The 15,830-nt window shown below is 48.3% G+C and overlaps 1 protein-coding gene across 1 annotated transcript in view; it reads right to left on the bottom strand.

Moving 5' to 3' along the window:
- Positions 1–3,799, bottom strand: part of LAPTM4B (lysosomal protein transmembrane 4 beta) — a 76,803-nt gene extending 73,004 nt beyond the window's left edge. Inside the window, 2 exon segments of the mRNA XM_003951305.3 lie at positions 3,351–3,698; positions 3,701–3,799. Of these exon segments, the coding sequence (XP_003951354.2) occupies positions 3,351–3,698; positions 3,701–3,784 (432 nt within the window). The 5' untranslated portion in view covers positions 3,785–3,799.
- Between the last annotated feature and the right edge of the window lie 12,031 nt (positions 3,800–15,830).

The raw sequence follows: 15,830 nt of genomic DNA, 5'->3' as shown, positions 1-15,830 counted from the left end.
GCTCACTGCAACCTATGCCTCCCAGGTTCAAGTACTTCTCCTGCCTCAGTCTCCCAAGTAGCTGGGATTATAGGCCTACACTACACCACCGCACCTGTCTAATTTGTACTTTTAGTAGAGATGGGGTTTTACCACACTGGCCATGGTTGGTCAGGCAGGTCTCGAACTCCTGACCTCCGATGATCTGCCCGCCTCAGCCTCCCAAAATGCTGGGATTACAAGCGTGAGCCACCGCACTTGGCCTCTGTTAAGAGACAGTGCTCACTCTGGTTGCCCAGGCTGGAGTGTAGGGGTGCAATCACAGCTCACTGCAGCTTCGAACTCCTGGGACTCAAGCTGGGACTACAGGTGTGAGCCACCACACCTGGCTAATTTTTAACTCTCCACTTTCTGATAATTGACTCCATTCCATCCAGATGGCTGGCTGAGAGAAAGGGTTAGGACAAACCAGGGAAGGTGCCTCGTTTTACAGTGGTCCTGCTCCCTAGCCACACAAACTCTTTTAAAAAAAGTTCAAGAAAATCAAAGTTTTGGACAACCAAATTGTTGTAACCGAGCAACTTATAGAGAAACCACACTCTGAGACGAATTCAGGAGTCCTTTATTAGCCGGCGACCCAGAGACGGCTAGTGCTCAAAATTCTCTTGGCCCTGAAGAAGGGGCTAGATTTTCTTTTATACTTTTGTTTAGAAAGGGGAGGGGGAGAGTCTAGTTAAAACAAAGTAGGCAAAAAGTTAAAAGGACAAATGGTTACAGGAAAGTAAACAGTTCCAGGTGCAGGGGCTTTAAATCTATCACAAGGTGATAGACGCGGGGCTTTGGGTGTTAGCAACCGGACACAAACGCGGGGGCTCTGGGTACTATTAACCGGGCGAATTCCTGGGAACTGCGGATATAGCTTGCCACAGTATCTTATCAGTTAATTGCATTCTTGGATGTGCTGGGAGTCAGCTTGCACAAGTTAAGTCCTTGAGGAAGAGGGTGGGTAAGGGGCTGCAAGCGAAGGAGCCAAGATGGAGTCTTGTCTGGCTCTTACCTAAGGGAGAGTCAATTCAGGTTAAAACAAGGTAGGGTATCACAAAATTATATTCAAAGCTCTGAGTGAAACTCACTACTTTAAAAAAAAAAGAAAAGAAAAGAAAAGAAGAAGGCTTACATTGCCTTGTGAAATGCAAAAGACTATTTATAAAGATTACCAGTACTTAAGCCAAGTTTCCCAGAAATAGGGTTTACCTAAAGCAACATTTTTATTCACATCTGCTAGAAAGCTTTCTAATTACCTTTCAAAAGGCCATTTATTTCCAAACGCTAAGACAAACACACCAATAACTACTTTCCACAGAGAGCGTGCTCAAACAGTAGACAAAGCATGCTGAGTACTCTCCTTTTATCACACCTACACTGTCTGGTTGGATTACAGCCAACAACAGGGCTCAAGTAGGATTTATCTTTCCTGTGGATCACGTAGTACATTTGCCTAATGCAATGCCCTAGATTTTACAAATTACGTTCTCTGATGTACTTGCAAGTCGGCAGATTTGAACATTTTCAAGGAAGGCAGACACTTGAAATTTTCAAGGAAGGCAGGCTGTCTTGATCATCAATAAAAGCACCAACTATTTTGAGCCACCTACTATCCTTTTGCTATAATTTTCAATTTCAGTAAAGAATTTCTTGGCTTTTACCAAAGTCGAAGTTTAGCTAATATGCTGATGTTCCATCTGTATTTACACTGCACAGTAAGAACCCACACACGCTAAATATCTGTTTGAAATATTTTCAAGCCAAAAATTTATATTGTGTGGCCATGATAGGCACTGACTAAAGGAAACTTGAAACTATAAATAGCACAGTGAATACCATATGCCTGGGGTGAAATGTTTTGCTTAAAATGGTACAAGGAAGGGGTTCACAGTTAGACAAAAAGTCCATATTCTACCCCAAAATGGGCCCAATAAACCACACACACACACACCCCAACTCATTAAAGAGATAAGAATTTTTCTCGGCCAGGCGCGGTGGCTCACTCACGCCTGTAATCTCAGCACTTTGGGAGGCCAAGGCGGGCGAATCACGAGGTCAGGAGTTCGAGACCAGCCTGGCCAACATGGTGAAACCCTGTCTCTACTAAAAATACAAAAAATTAGCTGGGCGTAGTGGCGGGCGCCTGCAATCCCAGCTACTCGGGAAGCTGAGGAAGGAGAATCGCTTGAACCTGGGAGGCGAAGGCTGCAGTGAGCAGAGATCATGCCATTGCACTCCAGCCCGGGCCACAGAGTGAGACTCTGTCTCAAAAAAAAAAAAAAAAAAAAAACACCTCACTGAAAAAAGTTACATATGCTATTTGTCTACCATTTTCAGGGCATTTTCTCGCGATGCAGTGGTATTCACTGCAAAGCAACTCTGGTCTAACTCTCCATCATGATGTCACAAAAGCCAAAATGCAGCGGAATCCGACTCAGTGCTGGTGCAGTCTAGGGGTGCCACCAACCAACGCAGGGCAGGTGCGGGCAAGACTCCATCAGGTTTCCTCACTAGCTCTGAAAATCACTGCTCCTCATACAAAAAAAGACTTCAAAAGTTCCAACCAGGAAAAAAAATGCCAGATTTGCCCGCTGAGTCTGTCAAGAAAAGGTCCGAAGACCAACTGTCCACGGGCAGGAAAAATGTGGGTGGAAAATGGCTTCCCCGGGCAGATGGAAACGCAGTAAATCACACTCACATCCCTTCCTGGAGTAAGGGCTTTAAAACATGGGTGGGGGGGGGGGACCCACTCACAAGAGGATGCCAATAACTCCCAACCACTTCAACTCGGGATCCGAACGTGCGACGGCGTGAAAGCGCAGGCCACCCTAGCGGAGACGCGGCTAGGGAGAACGAGCATTCACAAATCCGCAACCCTGACCACAGAGCTGCAAAATATGCGCCGTCACCTCCGCGACCGCTCCGTCCGCAGCCGTCGAAACACAAAGCCCACGGGCTTTAAGAAGAAAGGAAACACGTGCTCGGCAGATAAGCTCAGTTTGTCTGCCCCGGTGCGCCCTACACGAGGCTGCGGGGCTGCGCGGAGGCTGGAGATCCGCGACCCACACCACCTGGGCGCCAAGGGTCGAGTGCGGCCCTCCGGCCCGCGCCCCTGGCCTCCCCCATCGCCCCAAACTCCTGGCCTCCCCCCGTCGGCGCTGGCCCAGCCGGGGGAAGTGCGGACGCGGCACCCGGAGAATTAAGTTTCTAATAATACAACTTTAGGCGGATGAGCGCACGCCTCACCCCACCGCGAGGCCGGGCCAGAAGCCCAGCTAGGGGCGCGGAAGCAACGCGGGGTCCCGGGCCGGGCGCGCCGCGCTCACCAGATACCAGACGCCGAGCAGAATGGTGCCGGTGCGGACATGGCAGCACAAGCAGCAGCTGTTGGAGTAGAACCGCGTCCAGGGCGCGACCATCTTCATCGCTCCGGGCGCAGTGGCGCGAGCGCGCGCGCAAGTTTTCAGGAGCTTCGACCGCCTCGCCTGGAGCCCGCCGCGCCGCTGCTGCCGGCTCCTCCGCCGCTCCGGCTCCCGGCCCGCTCGCCCGTGCGCCCGCGGGCCTGCCTCCTCGATACCCCGAGAGCTCCGAGCTTCTGCCGGGTCGGTACCCTTCGCTCCGAAGGCGACGGCTGCAGCGGCGGGGACGGGGAGGGGGCGGGGCGGGGGCGGGGCGGACTCGGCCATGTGACCCGAGTCCGTGACGTCATCGCGGGCTCAGCCAGCTGCTGGAGCTCCGAGCCCCGGGTGAGTAAATCCATCAGCGTGCATCCTCCGCCGGTCCCCTAGTCGGCCCTGAGTGGAGGTCCGGGCCTTCCTTCTTTCATCTGGCCGTTCGTGTAACTCCATTCAAGGGTCGAGATTCTTTTAGTCTAGTTCCTTGCGATTTTCTTCCCTTCTACTGCTTTTTTTTTTTTTTGAGACAGAGTCTCGCTCTTGTCGCCCAGGCTGGAGTGCAATGGCGCGATTCCGGCTCACTGCAACCTCCGCCTCCCGGGTTCAAGCGATTATCCTGCCCAACCTCCCGAGTAGCTGGGATTACAGGCGCCTGCCACCACACCCGGCTAATTTTTTGTATTTTTAGTAGAGACGGGGTTTCACCATGTTGGTCAGGCTGGTCTGGAACTCCTGACGTCGAATGATCCACCCGCCTCAGCCTCCCAAAGTGCTGTGATTACAGGCGTGAGCCACCGCACCCGGCCCGCTTCTACTTCTATCTTGCAGGTAATCGATACAGCTCCTATCACTCTTATCTTGCTCGAGAGGAAGGAAAACTGCGCGGTGCTATTCCAGTCAATTGCAGTACTTTGAACCACCACCGAGAGCAATTTGTCTCCGCTTCACAGCTCAATTACTGTGGTAGTAATCTTTTCCCAGAAAATAGGATGTGTGTCAAGGACATCCTCGCTGTGCTTCCGGTAGCTTTTTTTTTTTTTTTTTTTTTGAGACAGAGTCTTGCTCTGTCACCCAGGCTGGATTGCAGTGGTGCGATCTCGGCTCACTACAAGCTCCACCTCCCGGGTTCACGCCATTCTCCTGCCTCAGCCTCCCTAGTAGCTGGGACTACAGGCGCCCGCCACCACGCCTAGCTAATTTGTTGTATTTTTAGTAGAGACGGGGTTTCACCGTGTTAGCCAGGATGGTCTCGATCTTCTGACCTCGTGATCCGCCCGCGTCAGCCTCCCAAAGTGCTGGGATTACAGGCGTGAGCCACAACGCCTGGCACAGCATTTTTAATCATGAGTGCAGCTCTAAAGATTCAGTCCCAGCCTGGGCAACATGGCGAAACCCTGGCTCTACAAAAAATACCAAAATTGGCTGGGCGCGGTGGCTCACGCCTGTAATCCCAGTGAGAGACAAGAGTAGCGGATTTCCTGGGGCGACTAAGAATTCCTAAACCTACCTGGGGAAGGGGACCGCCCCCACCCTTAAACATGGGGCTTGTAACTCAGCTCACACCTGACCAATCAGGTAGTAAAAAGGGCTCACTAAAACACCAATTAAGCTAAAAGCAAGAGGTAAAGAAATAGTCAAATCATCTATCATCTGAGAGCACAGGGGGAGGGACAATGATTGGGATATAAACCCCAGGCATTCCAGCCGGGAGTGGGCAACCCCCTTTGGGTCCTCGCCCACTGTATGGGAGCTGTTTTCACTCTATTAAATCTTGCAGCTGCACACTCTTCCACCTGGAGCTGAGCTTTCGCTCACCGTCCACCACTGCTGTTCGCCGCTGTTGCAGACCCGCCGTTGACTTCCACCCCTCTGGATCCGGCAGGGTGTCCCCTGCGTTTCTGATCCAGCGAGGTGCCCATTGCCGCTCCTGTTTGGGCTAGAGGCTCGCCATTGTTCCTGTGCGGCTAAGTGCCCGGGTTGGTCCTAATCGAGCTGAACACTAGTCGCTGGGTTCCACGGTTCTCTTCCGTGACCCACGACTTCTAAAAGAGCTATAACACTCACTGCATGGCCCAAGGTCCCATTCCTTGAAATCCGTGAGGCCAAGAACCCCGGGTCAGAGAACAAAAGGCTTGCTGCCATCCTGGGAGCAGCCGCCACCATCTTGGGAGTGGCCCGCCACCATCTTGGGAGTGGCCCACCACCATCTTGGGAGTGGCCCACCACCATCTTGGGAGTGGCCCACCACCATCTTGGGAGCTCTAAGAACAAAGACCCACCAGTAACACCAGCACTTTGGGAGGCCAAGGCGGGGGGGATCACCTGAGGTCAGGAGTTTGAGACCAGCCTGACCAACATGGAGAAACCCCATCTCTACTAAAAATACAAATAAAATTAACTGGGCGTGGTGGTGCATGCCTGTAATTCCAGCTACTGGGAAGGCTGAGGCAGAAGAATCGCTTGAACCTGGGAGGCAGAGGTTGCGGTGAGCCTAGATCGCGCCATTGCACTCCAGCCAGGGCAACAAGAGCGAAACTCCGTCTCAAAAAACAAAAACAAGACAAAATTAGCCGGGCTTGGTGGCACGTGCCTGTGGTCCCAGCTACTCCAGGGGCTGCAGCGGGAGAATCACCTGAGCCGGGGAGTTCAAGGCTGCAGTGATCCGTGATTGTGCCACTACACTCCAGCCTGGGCGACGGCAGTGAGACACTTCTCAAAACAAACAAGAGAAACAGTCATCCAACCAGTTACACAAGGCCTCTGCAAGACACAACACAGTGTTAGAGATAGTGAAAGATAGTTCTATGCTTTGGAGGAGTTTATTTCCTACCAATTCGTGTTTTGTCTAGAAGCACCGTTGTCTGCGGTTAGCCTACGGACTACTGTCAAAGCCAAGAATCTGAGATAGGTTAGATTATTAGCACGGATGAAAGTTTTATTTCAGACATGGAGTAAAAAAAAAAAATTGATTCGATCTAAATTTCGTAAGATGAGGCTAAATAGGAAGAAAGATACTGTTAAAACTATTCGATTACAGAACTCATTAGTTTTACGAGTCTTTAAAGCTGCAACTTTCTTACTATGTAGCTTTATCCTGGAACCAAGAGCCATCCCTACCATGTCAAGTGTAGGCCCTTAATTAGAAATGATAAGTAACATTATTTGGGGAGTTAATCAGAAAACCAAACAAAAAGCTCCGTTTTTGTTTTGTGTTTTCTTTCTTTCTTTCTTTTTTTTTTTTTTTTTGATGGAATTTCGGTCTTGTTGCCCAGGCTGCAGTGCAATGGCGCGATCTGGGCTCACCACGACCTCCGCCTCCCAGGTTCAAGCAATTCTCCTGACTCAGCCTCCTGAGTAGCTGGGATTACAGGCATGCGCCACCACGCCCGGCTAACTTTGTATTTTTAGTAGAGATGGGGTTTCTCCATGTTGGTCAGGCTGGTCTCAAACTCCTGACCTCAGGTGATTCGCCGGCCTTAGCCTCCCAAAGTGCTGGGATTACAGGCATGAACCACCTTGCCCAGCCTTGTTTTGTGTTTTCACTACAAAATTCTGGTTTCTTCAAGTTGAATAATGAAGAACAACAACAAAAATTCTGGTTCCTTTCACATTAGAGATCATTTTCTCTGTGGGATCTTCCATTTAAAATTTAATTATGCCCACAGACACTTTTTAAAAATATATATGTATATACTAGTCAAGTGCAGTAGTGACAACAGGGAAAAGAGTAGAACAAGGAGTTCCATCTGTAACTGACCATGAACAATCAATTGAGATAACTCACTACCTTCAGACAATCAGCCATTTTTTTTGAGACGGTGTCTCGCACTGTCACTGGGCTGGAGTGCAGTGGCGCCTTCTCGGCTCACTGCAACCTCCGCCTCCCGGGTTCAAGCGATTCTCCTGCCTCAGCCTCCCAAGTAGCTGGGATTACAGGTGCCCATCAGCACGCCCAACTAATTTTTTGTATTTTTAGTAGAGATGGGATTTCACCATGTTGGCCAGGCTGATCTCAAACCCCTGACCTCGGGTGATCTGCCTGCCTTGGCCTCCCAAAGTGCTGGTATTACAAGTGTGTGCCACTGTGCCTGCCCCACAGCCACTTTTAATATAGGACAAGCATTTGTGCTCTGAGAAAGAATAGAGACATGTGATCAGAATAGGAAATGGTATCTTGAATGAGACTTTTTCAACAATTAAACTCCCAGCAAGCTCCCACAGTTACCTTTCCTTTTTCCCTCCCCACCAGAATTTCATATTCATTAGGCAAATCAATCATTGATTCAAGGGAATTTTATATTTTAGAAATCTTACTGTTCAAGATCTGAACTTACAGACAGTTGCCAAATTTCTCTAGATAAGAAAATAAAGAATAGAGGGAACCTAACTGGATAACAAAAAAAAAAAGGAGAGAGAAAAATGCCATTGCAGTTAAAGGTTATTAAATAAAGCTTAGTGTCAATGTCTTTGGAGTTGTATTTGTTTGGGTGCAAGAGAGTATGGGAATTGGCTTCAGAAGAACAAATGAAACTGCCTTTGCAAAGTTATGACTAAGGAAATTATGACAAGTGAAAGACATCAGATCTAACTAAGTCTATCTTGCCTCTAATCTCTGAACTCTCCTTGTCCATTACTGGGCATAGCCCCAACTAGCCTTAGGAAGGAATTTAGTTTATAATTTAAATAATAGCCCCTCCTCAAAGCTAAACTGTCCTTGTGAAATGAATAAAAGGCCACCAGCCACCAAGTTAGAATGAGAGGGGCTGGAATTCTAAATATTACCAGCCGTTATCCCAGAGGTTGTAAGATTTGCAACTTCCACAATTATTCTTTTTTTTTTTTTGTAATTTTTTTTTTAATTATACTTTAAGTTTTAGGGTACATGTGCACAATGTGCCGGTTAGTTACATATGTATACATGTGCCATGCTGGTGTACTGCACCCATTAACTCATCATTTAGCATTAGGTATATCTCCTAATGCTATCCCTCCCCCCTCCCCCCACCCCGCAACAGTCCCCAGAGTGTGATGTTCCCCTTCCTGTGTCCATGTGTTCTTATTGTTCAATTCCCACCTATGAGTGAGAACATGCAGTGTTTGGTTTTTTGTCCTTGTGATAGTTTACTGAGGATGATTTCCAATTTCATCCATGTCCCTACAAAGGACATGAACTCATCATTTTTTATGGCTGCATAGTATTCCATGGTGTATATGTGCCACATTTTCTTAATCCAGTCTATCATTGTTGGACATTTGGGTTGGTTCCAAGTCTTTGCTATCGTGAATAGTGCCACAATAAACATACGTGTGCATGTGTCTTTATAGCAGCATGATTTATAGTCCTTTGGGTATATACCCAGTAATGGGATGGCTGGTTCAAATGGTATTTCTAGTTCTAGATCCCTGAGGAATCGCCACACTGACTTCCACAATGGTTGAACTAGTTTACAGTCCCACCAACAGTGTAAAAGTGTTCCTATTTCTCCACATCCTCTCCAGCACCTATTGTTTCCTGACTTTTTAATGATCACCATTCTAACTGGTGTGAGATGGTATCTCATTGTGGTTTTGATTTGCATTTCTCTGATGGCCAGTGAAGAAATGCAGAGAAATCACAATTATTCTTAAAGGTAACATCAGTGTTGAGAACCTAAGATCTGTCTTTTGAGATGTCTTTTCAGGTTTTTGCATTTCTAACAACTGGATGGCCCCACCTGGACCTGCCAACCAGTTCTGTGCCCCCCACCCAGGAACTGACTCAGCATAAGAGAACATCTTCCACTCCTTCTGATTTCATTCCCGAGCCAGCCAATCAGCACTCCTGATTCACTGGCCCCCCCTCCCTACCCACCAAATTATTCTTTAAAACCCTGATCAAGGCCGGGCACGATGGCTCACGCCTGTAATCCCAGCATTTTGGGAGGTTGAGGCGGGTGGATCACCCAAGGTCAGAAGTTTGAGACCAACCTAACCAGCATGGCAAAACCCTGTCTCTACTAAAAATACAAAAATTAGCCTGGCGTTGTGACAGGCGCCTGTAATCCTGGCTGATTGGGAGGCTTAGACATGAGAATAGGGAGGCTGAGCCATGAGAATAGCTTGAACCTGGGAAGCGAAGGTTGCAGTGAGCCGAGATCCCACCACTGCACTCCATCCTGGGGAACAGAGCGGGACTCTGCCTAAAAACAAAAACAAACAAACAAAAACAAACCCTGACCTTCCACCGGCCTCCCGCACAACCAGCTCTGCATGAATTATTTTTTATTGCAATTCCCGTGTCTTGATAAATCAGCTCTGACTAGGCAGCGGGCAAGGTGAACCCCTTGGGCGGTTACACAGAGGCTTCCCAAGGAACTTAGTCACAGCTGGGTTATTCTTTTCATTTTTTTGGGGGGGCGGGGAGCAGTATTATTTTCAAACAACCACATATTTAACTGGCATACTGATTGCAGTAGTAGAGTTACTTAGAAAAGTCATCTGGTTGGCCAGGTGCGGTGGCTCACACCTGTAATCCCAGCACTTTGGGAGGCAGAGGTGGGCAATCATGAGGTTAGGAGATCAAGACCATCCTGGCCAACATGGTGAAACCCCGTCTCTACCAAAAATACAAAAAAAAATAGCTGGGCATGGCAGCGTGTGCCTGTAGTCCCAGCTACAGGTGACAGAGTGAGACTCTCTCAAAAAAAAAAAAAAAAAAACCTGGTTTTAGGCCAGGCACAGTGGCTCACGCCTATAATCCCAACACTTTGGGAGGCCAAGGCAGGCGGATCACCTGAGGTCTGGAGTTAGAGACCAGCATTACCAACATGGAGAAACTCCATATCTACTAAAAAAAAATACAAAAAATTAGCTGGGCATGGTGGCACATACCTGTAATCCCAGCTACTTGGGAGGCTGAGGCAGGAAAATCGCTTGAACCCGGGAGGCAGAGGTTGCAATGAGCCGAGATCGAGCCATTGCACTCCAGCCTGGGCAACAAGAGTGAAACTCCATCTCAAAAAAAAAAAGAAAAGTCACCTTGTTTTCTGTTTGTTTGTTTGTTTGCTTGCTTGTTTGTTTTGAGAAGGAGTCTTGCTCTGTTGCCAGGCTGGAGTGCAGTGGCGAGCAATCTCTGCTCATTGCAACCTCCGTCTCCCAGGTTCAAGTGATTCCTCCCGGGTTCAATGATTCTGCCTCAGCCTCCCGAGTGGCTGGGATTACAGGTGCACGCCACCACACCCAGCTAATTTTTGTATTTTTAGTAGAGACAGGGTTTTACCATGTTGGCCAGGATGGTCTCGATATCTTGACCTCATCATCTGCCCGCCTTGGCCTCCCAAAGTGCTGGGATCACAAGTGTGAGCCACCATGCCCAGCCTGTTTGTTTTAAGAGACAGGGTCTCACTATGTTGCCTAGGCTGCTCTCAAGCTCCTGCTCTCAAGTGATCCGATCCTCCTGCCTCAGCTTCCCAAAGTCTTAGGATTATAGACATGAGCCGCTCTGCCTGGCACCACACTGCTCCTTTTCTGCCAGAACTAAGGATGACAGCCCTCATAACCTTGGTCAGGTTTCTTACAGTTCACTTGCACCTCCTCCCTCATTCTTCACTGGTGCCTTCCTTACCAGATTTTAAACACTTCTCACTTTTAGGACTTTAGGACTTGCAGCCTCTTTGTCACCCAGGCTCGTCTTTTTTTTTTTCTTTGAGACAGGGTCTCCCTGTGTCTCCCAGGCTGGAATGCAGTGGCGCGATCTCGGCTCACTGCAACCTCCATCTCCTGGGTTCAAGCAATTTTCCTGCCTCAGCCCCCCAAGTAGCAGGGATTACAAGTGTGTGCCACCACGCCCAGCTAATTTTTTGTATTTTTAATAGAGACGGGGCCAGGCACAGTGGCTCACGCCTGTAATCCCAGCACTTTGGGAGGCTGAGGCAGGCAGATCACCTGAGGTGGGGAGTTTGAGACCAGCCTGACCAACATGGAGACACCCGTCTCTACTAAAAATACAAAAAAATTAGCCAGGCATAGTAGTGCATGCCTGTAATCCCAGCTACTTGGGAGACTGAGGCAGGAGAATTGCTGGAACCTAGGAGATGGAGGTTGCAGTGAGCTGAGATCGTGCCACTGCACTCCAGCCTGGGCAATAGAGCGGGACTCTGTTTCAGAAAAAAAAAAAAAAAAATAGAGACGGGGTTTTGCTCTGTTGGCGAGGCTGGTCTTGAACTCCTGGCCTCAAGTGATCCTCCCACCTCAGCCTCCCAAAGTGCCTGAAGTCACCATGCCCAGCCTCCCTCATCTTCTTCTTATACTGTAATTTTTCTCTCTCCTTAACCTTTTTCTGAGTTCAGCTATTTCCCAGTTATTTGTTGGGGAACATTTTTTCTTTTTCTTTTCTTTTCTTTTCTTTTTTTTTTTTTTTGAGACTGAGTCTCACTCTGTTGCCCAGGCTGGAGTGCAATGGTGTGATCTTGGCTCACTGCAGCCTCTGCCTCCTGGGTTCAAGTGATTCTCATGCCTCAGCCTCCCCAGTAGCTGAGATTACAGGTGCCTGCCACCACACCTGGCTAATTTTTATATTTTTAGTAGAGACGGGGTTTCACCATGTTGCCCAGGTTGGTCTTGAACCCCTGATTTCAGGTGATCCACCTGCCTTGACCTCCCAAAGTGCTGGGATTACAGGCATGAGCCACCGTGCCTGGCTGGGGAACGTTTTTTCTTTCCACTAGATAAAGCCCCTCTTTCTTTTTCAAATCTCTACTTCTCTATGGCCAACTGCATTTCAGTCTCTCTGTTAGAAATTCAAATTACCCAATATTAATTTGAGTGCCTACTATGGATAAAACATAAAGACATAAAGTCCGGAAAGATTAGTAACGTTTTGTTCCTGCTCTCAAAGCAGACCACTGAGGCTGGACCCAGTGGCTCAGAACTACAATCCCAGCACTTTCAGGGGCCAAGATGAGAAGATTGCTTGAGCCCAGGAGTTCAACACCAGCCTGGGCAACAAAGCAAACCCTGTCTGTACAAAAAATTTAAAAATTAGCCAGGCATGCTGGCGCATGCCTGTGGTCCCATCTACTCAAGAGGCTAAGGCAGGAGGATCACTTGAGCCCAAGAGGTCAAGGTTACAGTGAGCTGTGATCATGCCACTGTACTCCAGCCTGGATGACAGAGTGAAACCATCTCAAAAAAAAAAAAGTGGACCATCTAGCCTAATGGCACAAGTCACTGTGATATAAGTCAGCATGTATGCCGTATATCATTAAAAATAAAAAATAAAGGCTGGGTGAGGTGGCTCACACCTGTAATCCCAGCACTTTGGAAGGCCGGGGCAGGGGGATCACCTGAGGTTGGGAGTTTGAGACTAGCCTGACCAACATAGAGAAACCCTGTCTCTACTAAAAATACAAAATTAGCTGCACGTGGTGGCGCATGCCTGTAATCCCAGCTACTCAGGAAGCTGAGGCAGGAGAATCACTTGAACCGGGGAGGCGGTGGTTGCGGTGAGCTGAGATCGCACCATTGCACTCCAGGGTAGGCAACAAGAGCGAAATTCCATCTAAAAAAATTAAAAAGTTAAAAAAACAAAACAAAACAAAACAAAAAAATGCTAGGAAAGCAGGAGGAGATTAATTACAATTGTGGGGAGTTCGCATTTTAGTTAGTTGGGTCTTGTGAAGGGTGAATAGACCACAAAAGGTGAAGGAAGAGACATGCTTCAGGAATTGGATTGGACCAGAAGGTCCTTTGGGGGTGGGAAGGTTTCATTTGAACTACCTCCATAACCTGGGCGAGGGTCTATCTCAAGAGAGACCTCAGGACCCCTCTAATGGCTGAGAAATTCAGAGCTACATGTAGGTAGTTTTCCTGCAAAGGAAAACCTAGATGTGTTAGAAAAGAAATTCATGTACTTATGCACATGGTGCTGTTGAATGTGTGGTTTGTTTGTTTGTTTGTTTGTTTGAGACAGAGTCTCACTCTGTCACCCAGGCTGGAGTGCAGTGGTGCAATCTCGGCTCACTGCAACCTTTGCCTCCCAGGTTCAAGCGATTCTCCCACCTCAGCCTCCTGAGTAGCTGAGATAACAGGCGTGCGCCACCATGCCCCACTAATTTTGGTATTTTCTGTAGAGCCAGCGTTTCGCCATGTTGCCTAGGCTTGTCCTGAACTCTTGGGTTCAGGCAATCTGTTCACCTCGGCCTCCCAAAGTGCTGGGATTGTAGGAGTGAGCCACTGCACTATTTTAGTTTGGGGTAGATCAGAGGGGGCCTCCCAGAGGTGGTGACATCTAAGTTCGCACTTACAGAATAAGATGGAATTGGCCAGGTAAAGAGAAGCAGAGGACTACCCAGGGCAGGATGGAAACAGGACGCACATGGGATGGGCAGCTGGCAGGCCTGCAAGGTTACAAACAGCAAGGAGCACAGTAACTGAGGGTTCACATTGGAAAGAAAAAGGGACAGAGCTGAGAGAGGTGAGGTAAGGGGTGTCAGTGTGTGGGGGGGTAGGTAACAGAAGGTAAAAGGCTTTTATTTTCTTCTTTTCTTTTTTTTTTTTTTTGAGACGGAGTCTCGCTGTGCTGCCCAGGCTGGAGTGCAGTGGCGTGATCTCGGCTCACTGCAACCTCCACCTCCTGGGTTCAAGCAATTCTCTGCCTCAGCCTCCTGAGTAGCTGGGATTACAGGCATGTGCCACCACACCCAGCTAATTTTTGTATTTTTAGTAGAGATGGGGTTTCACCATGTTGGTCAGGCTGATCTCGAACTCCTGACCTTGTGATTTGCCTGCCTTGGCCTCCCAAAGTCCTGGGATTACAGGCGTGAGCTACTGCACCCAGCCCTGTTTGGAGTATATTTCCTGAGGAAAGTGGGGAGCTACAGAACTACTGGAGGTTTCATAACTAAAACCCACATGACTTGTTGATAAATTCATGTCACAGGAGGCTTAAGGTACGTACCAAAGAGATAGGCAGGATTGGCCACATAATTTGTGGGATCCAGTGCAAAAGGAAATTTTGAGGCCTATTTTTGAAAAAGTATTAAGAATTTCAAGATGGCAACAGTAGGACATTAAATGAAGCATGCAGTCCTTCTAAGTACAAGTCTCTAGCAAGTTCTACTGTCCAGGTCCCACTGCTCAGGTTCCACTGCTCTGGTCACACATCCAGATTACCCAGGTCACAGTGCCCAGGTCCCACTGCTCAAGTCACTCTGCCTAGGTCACATTGCCCAGTTCACACCACCCAGATCACACTGCTCAGGTCACACATCCAGATTACCCAGGTCCCACTGCTCAGTTCCCACTGCCCAGGTCACATTGCCCAGCTCACACCACTCAGATCACACTGCTCAGGTCACACATTCAGATTATCCGGGTCCCAGTGCTCAGGTCCCACTGCCCAGGTCACACTGCCCAGATCACACTGCTCAGGTCCCACTGCCCAGGTCACACTGCCCAGATCACACTGCTCAAGTCACATGTCTAGGTCACTTTGCCCAGGTCCCACTGCTCAGGTCACACTGCCCATGAAGCTGGCCCTGGAGATAGGCTTCATATCTCTGTTAAAACTTAAAATTAAAACTAAACAGAATATATATATATATGTATTTGAGACATGGTCTGGCTCTGTTGCCCAGGCTGGAGTACAGTGGTGCAATCACAGCCCACTACAACCTCTGCCTACTGGGCTCAAGTAATTCTCTCACCTCAGCCTCCAGAGTATCTGGGACTACAAACACGTGCCACCACGCCTGGCAAATTTTTGTGAGTTTTTTGATAGAGACAGGGTTTCACCATGTTGCCCAGGCTGGTTGGTAAACAAGAGAAAATTTTGTGAGCTCTCTCATTTTTGTCAGAACACAAGGAACTGCTTCCCGGAGGCCATAATTGTGAGTTTCATAGGAGTGAGAGGAGGAAAATAAGTAGTATGCCAGATGATTCGTTAAAGAATCTGGCTCTTGTCCAGGGTCAGGCTGTGAAGGTCAGAATGTGGAGCTGGCTCTGCTCTTGAATTGCAGCCAAGGAGGAAGTCGAGAATTATGATTGATACGCTCTCAGAGATCCATGTAATTAATCACATATTTATTAAAGCACTTTTGGGGTTTGGCCAGGTTCTGGACTGGGGTTGTGAGACAGAGTACGTTAAGACACAATCCCTGCCTCCAAGAAACTCAAAATAACAATGTTCCCAGAAAGGGGTCCCAATCCAGAACCCAAGAGAGGGTTTTTGGATCTCACACAAGAAAGAATTCAAGGCAAGTCCATAAAGTAAAGTGAAAGAGAGTTTATTAAGAAAGTAAAAGAGGGCCAGGCACCGTGGCTCATGCCTGTAATCCCAGCACTTTGGGAGGCCAAAGCGGGCGGATCATTTGAGGCCAGGAGTTGGAGAACAGTCTGGCTAACATGGTGAAACCCAGTCTCTACAAAAAAAAT

Source organism: Pan troglodytes, chromosome 7, assembly GCF_028858775.2.
Source record: "Pan troglodytes isolate AG18354 chromosome 7, NHGRI_mPanTro3-v2.0_pri, whole genome shotgun sequence".
In the NCBI taxonomy this organism is placed as follows: domain Eukaryota; kingdom Metazoa; phylum Chordata; class Mammalia; order Primates; family Hominidae; genus Pan; species Pan troglodytes.
The sequence above is the reverse complement of the archived record's forward strand: the minus strand, read 5'-3'. Positions and strand labels throughout refer to the sequence as shown.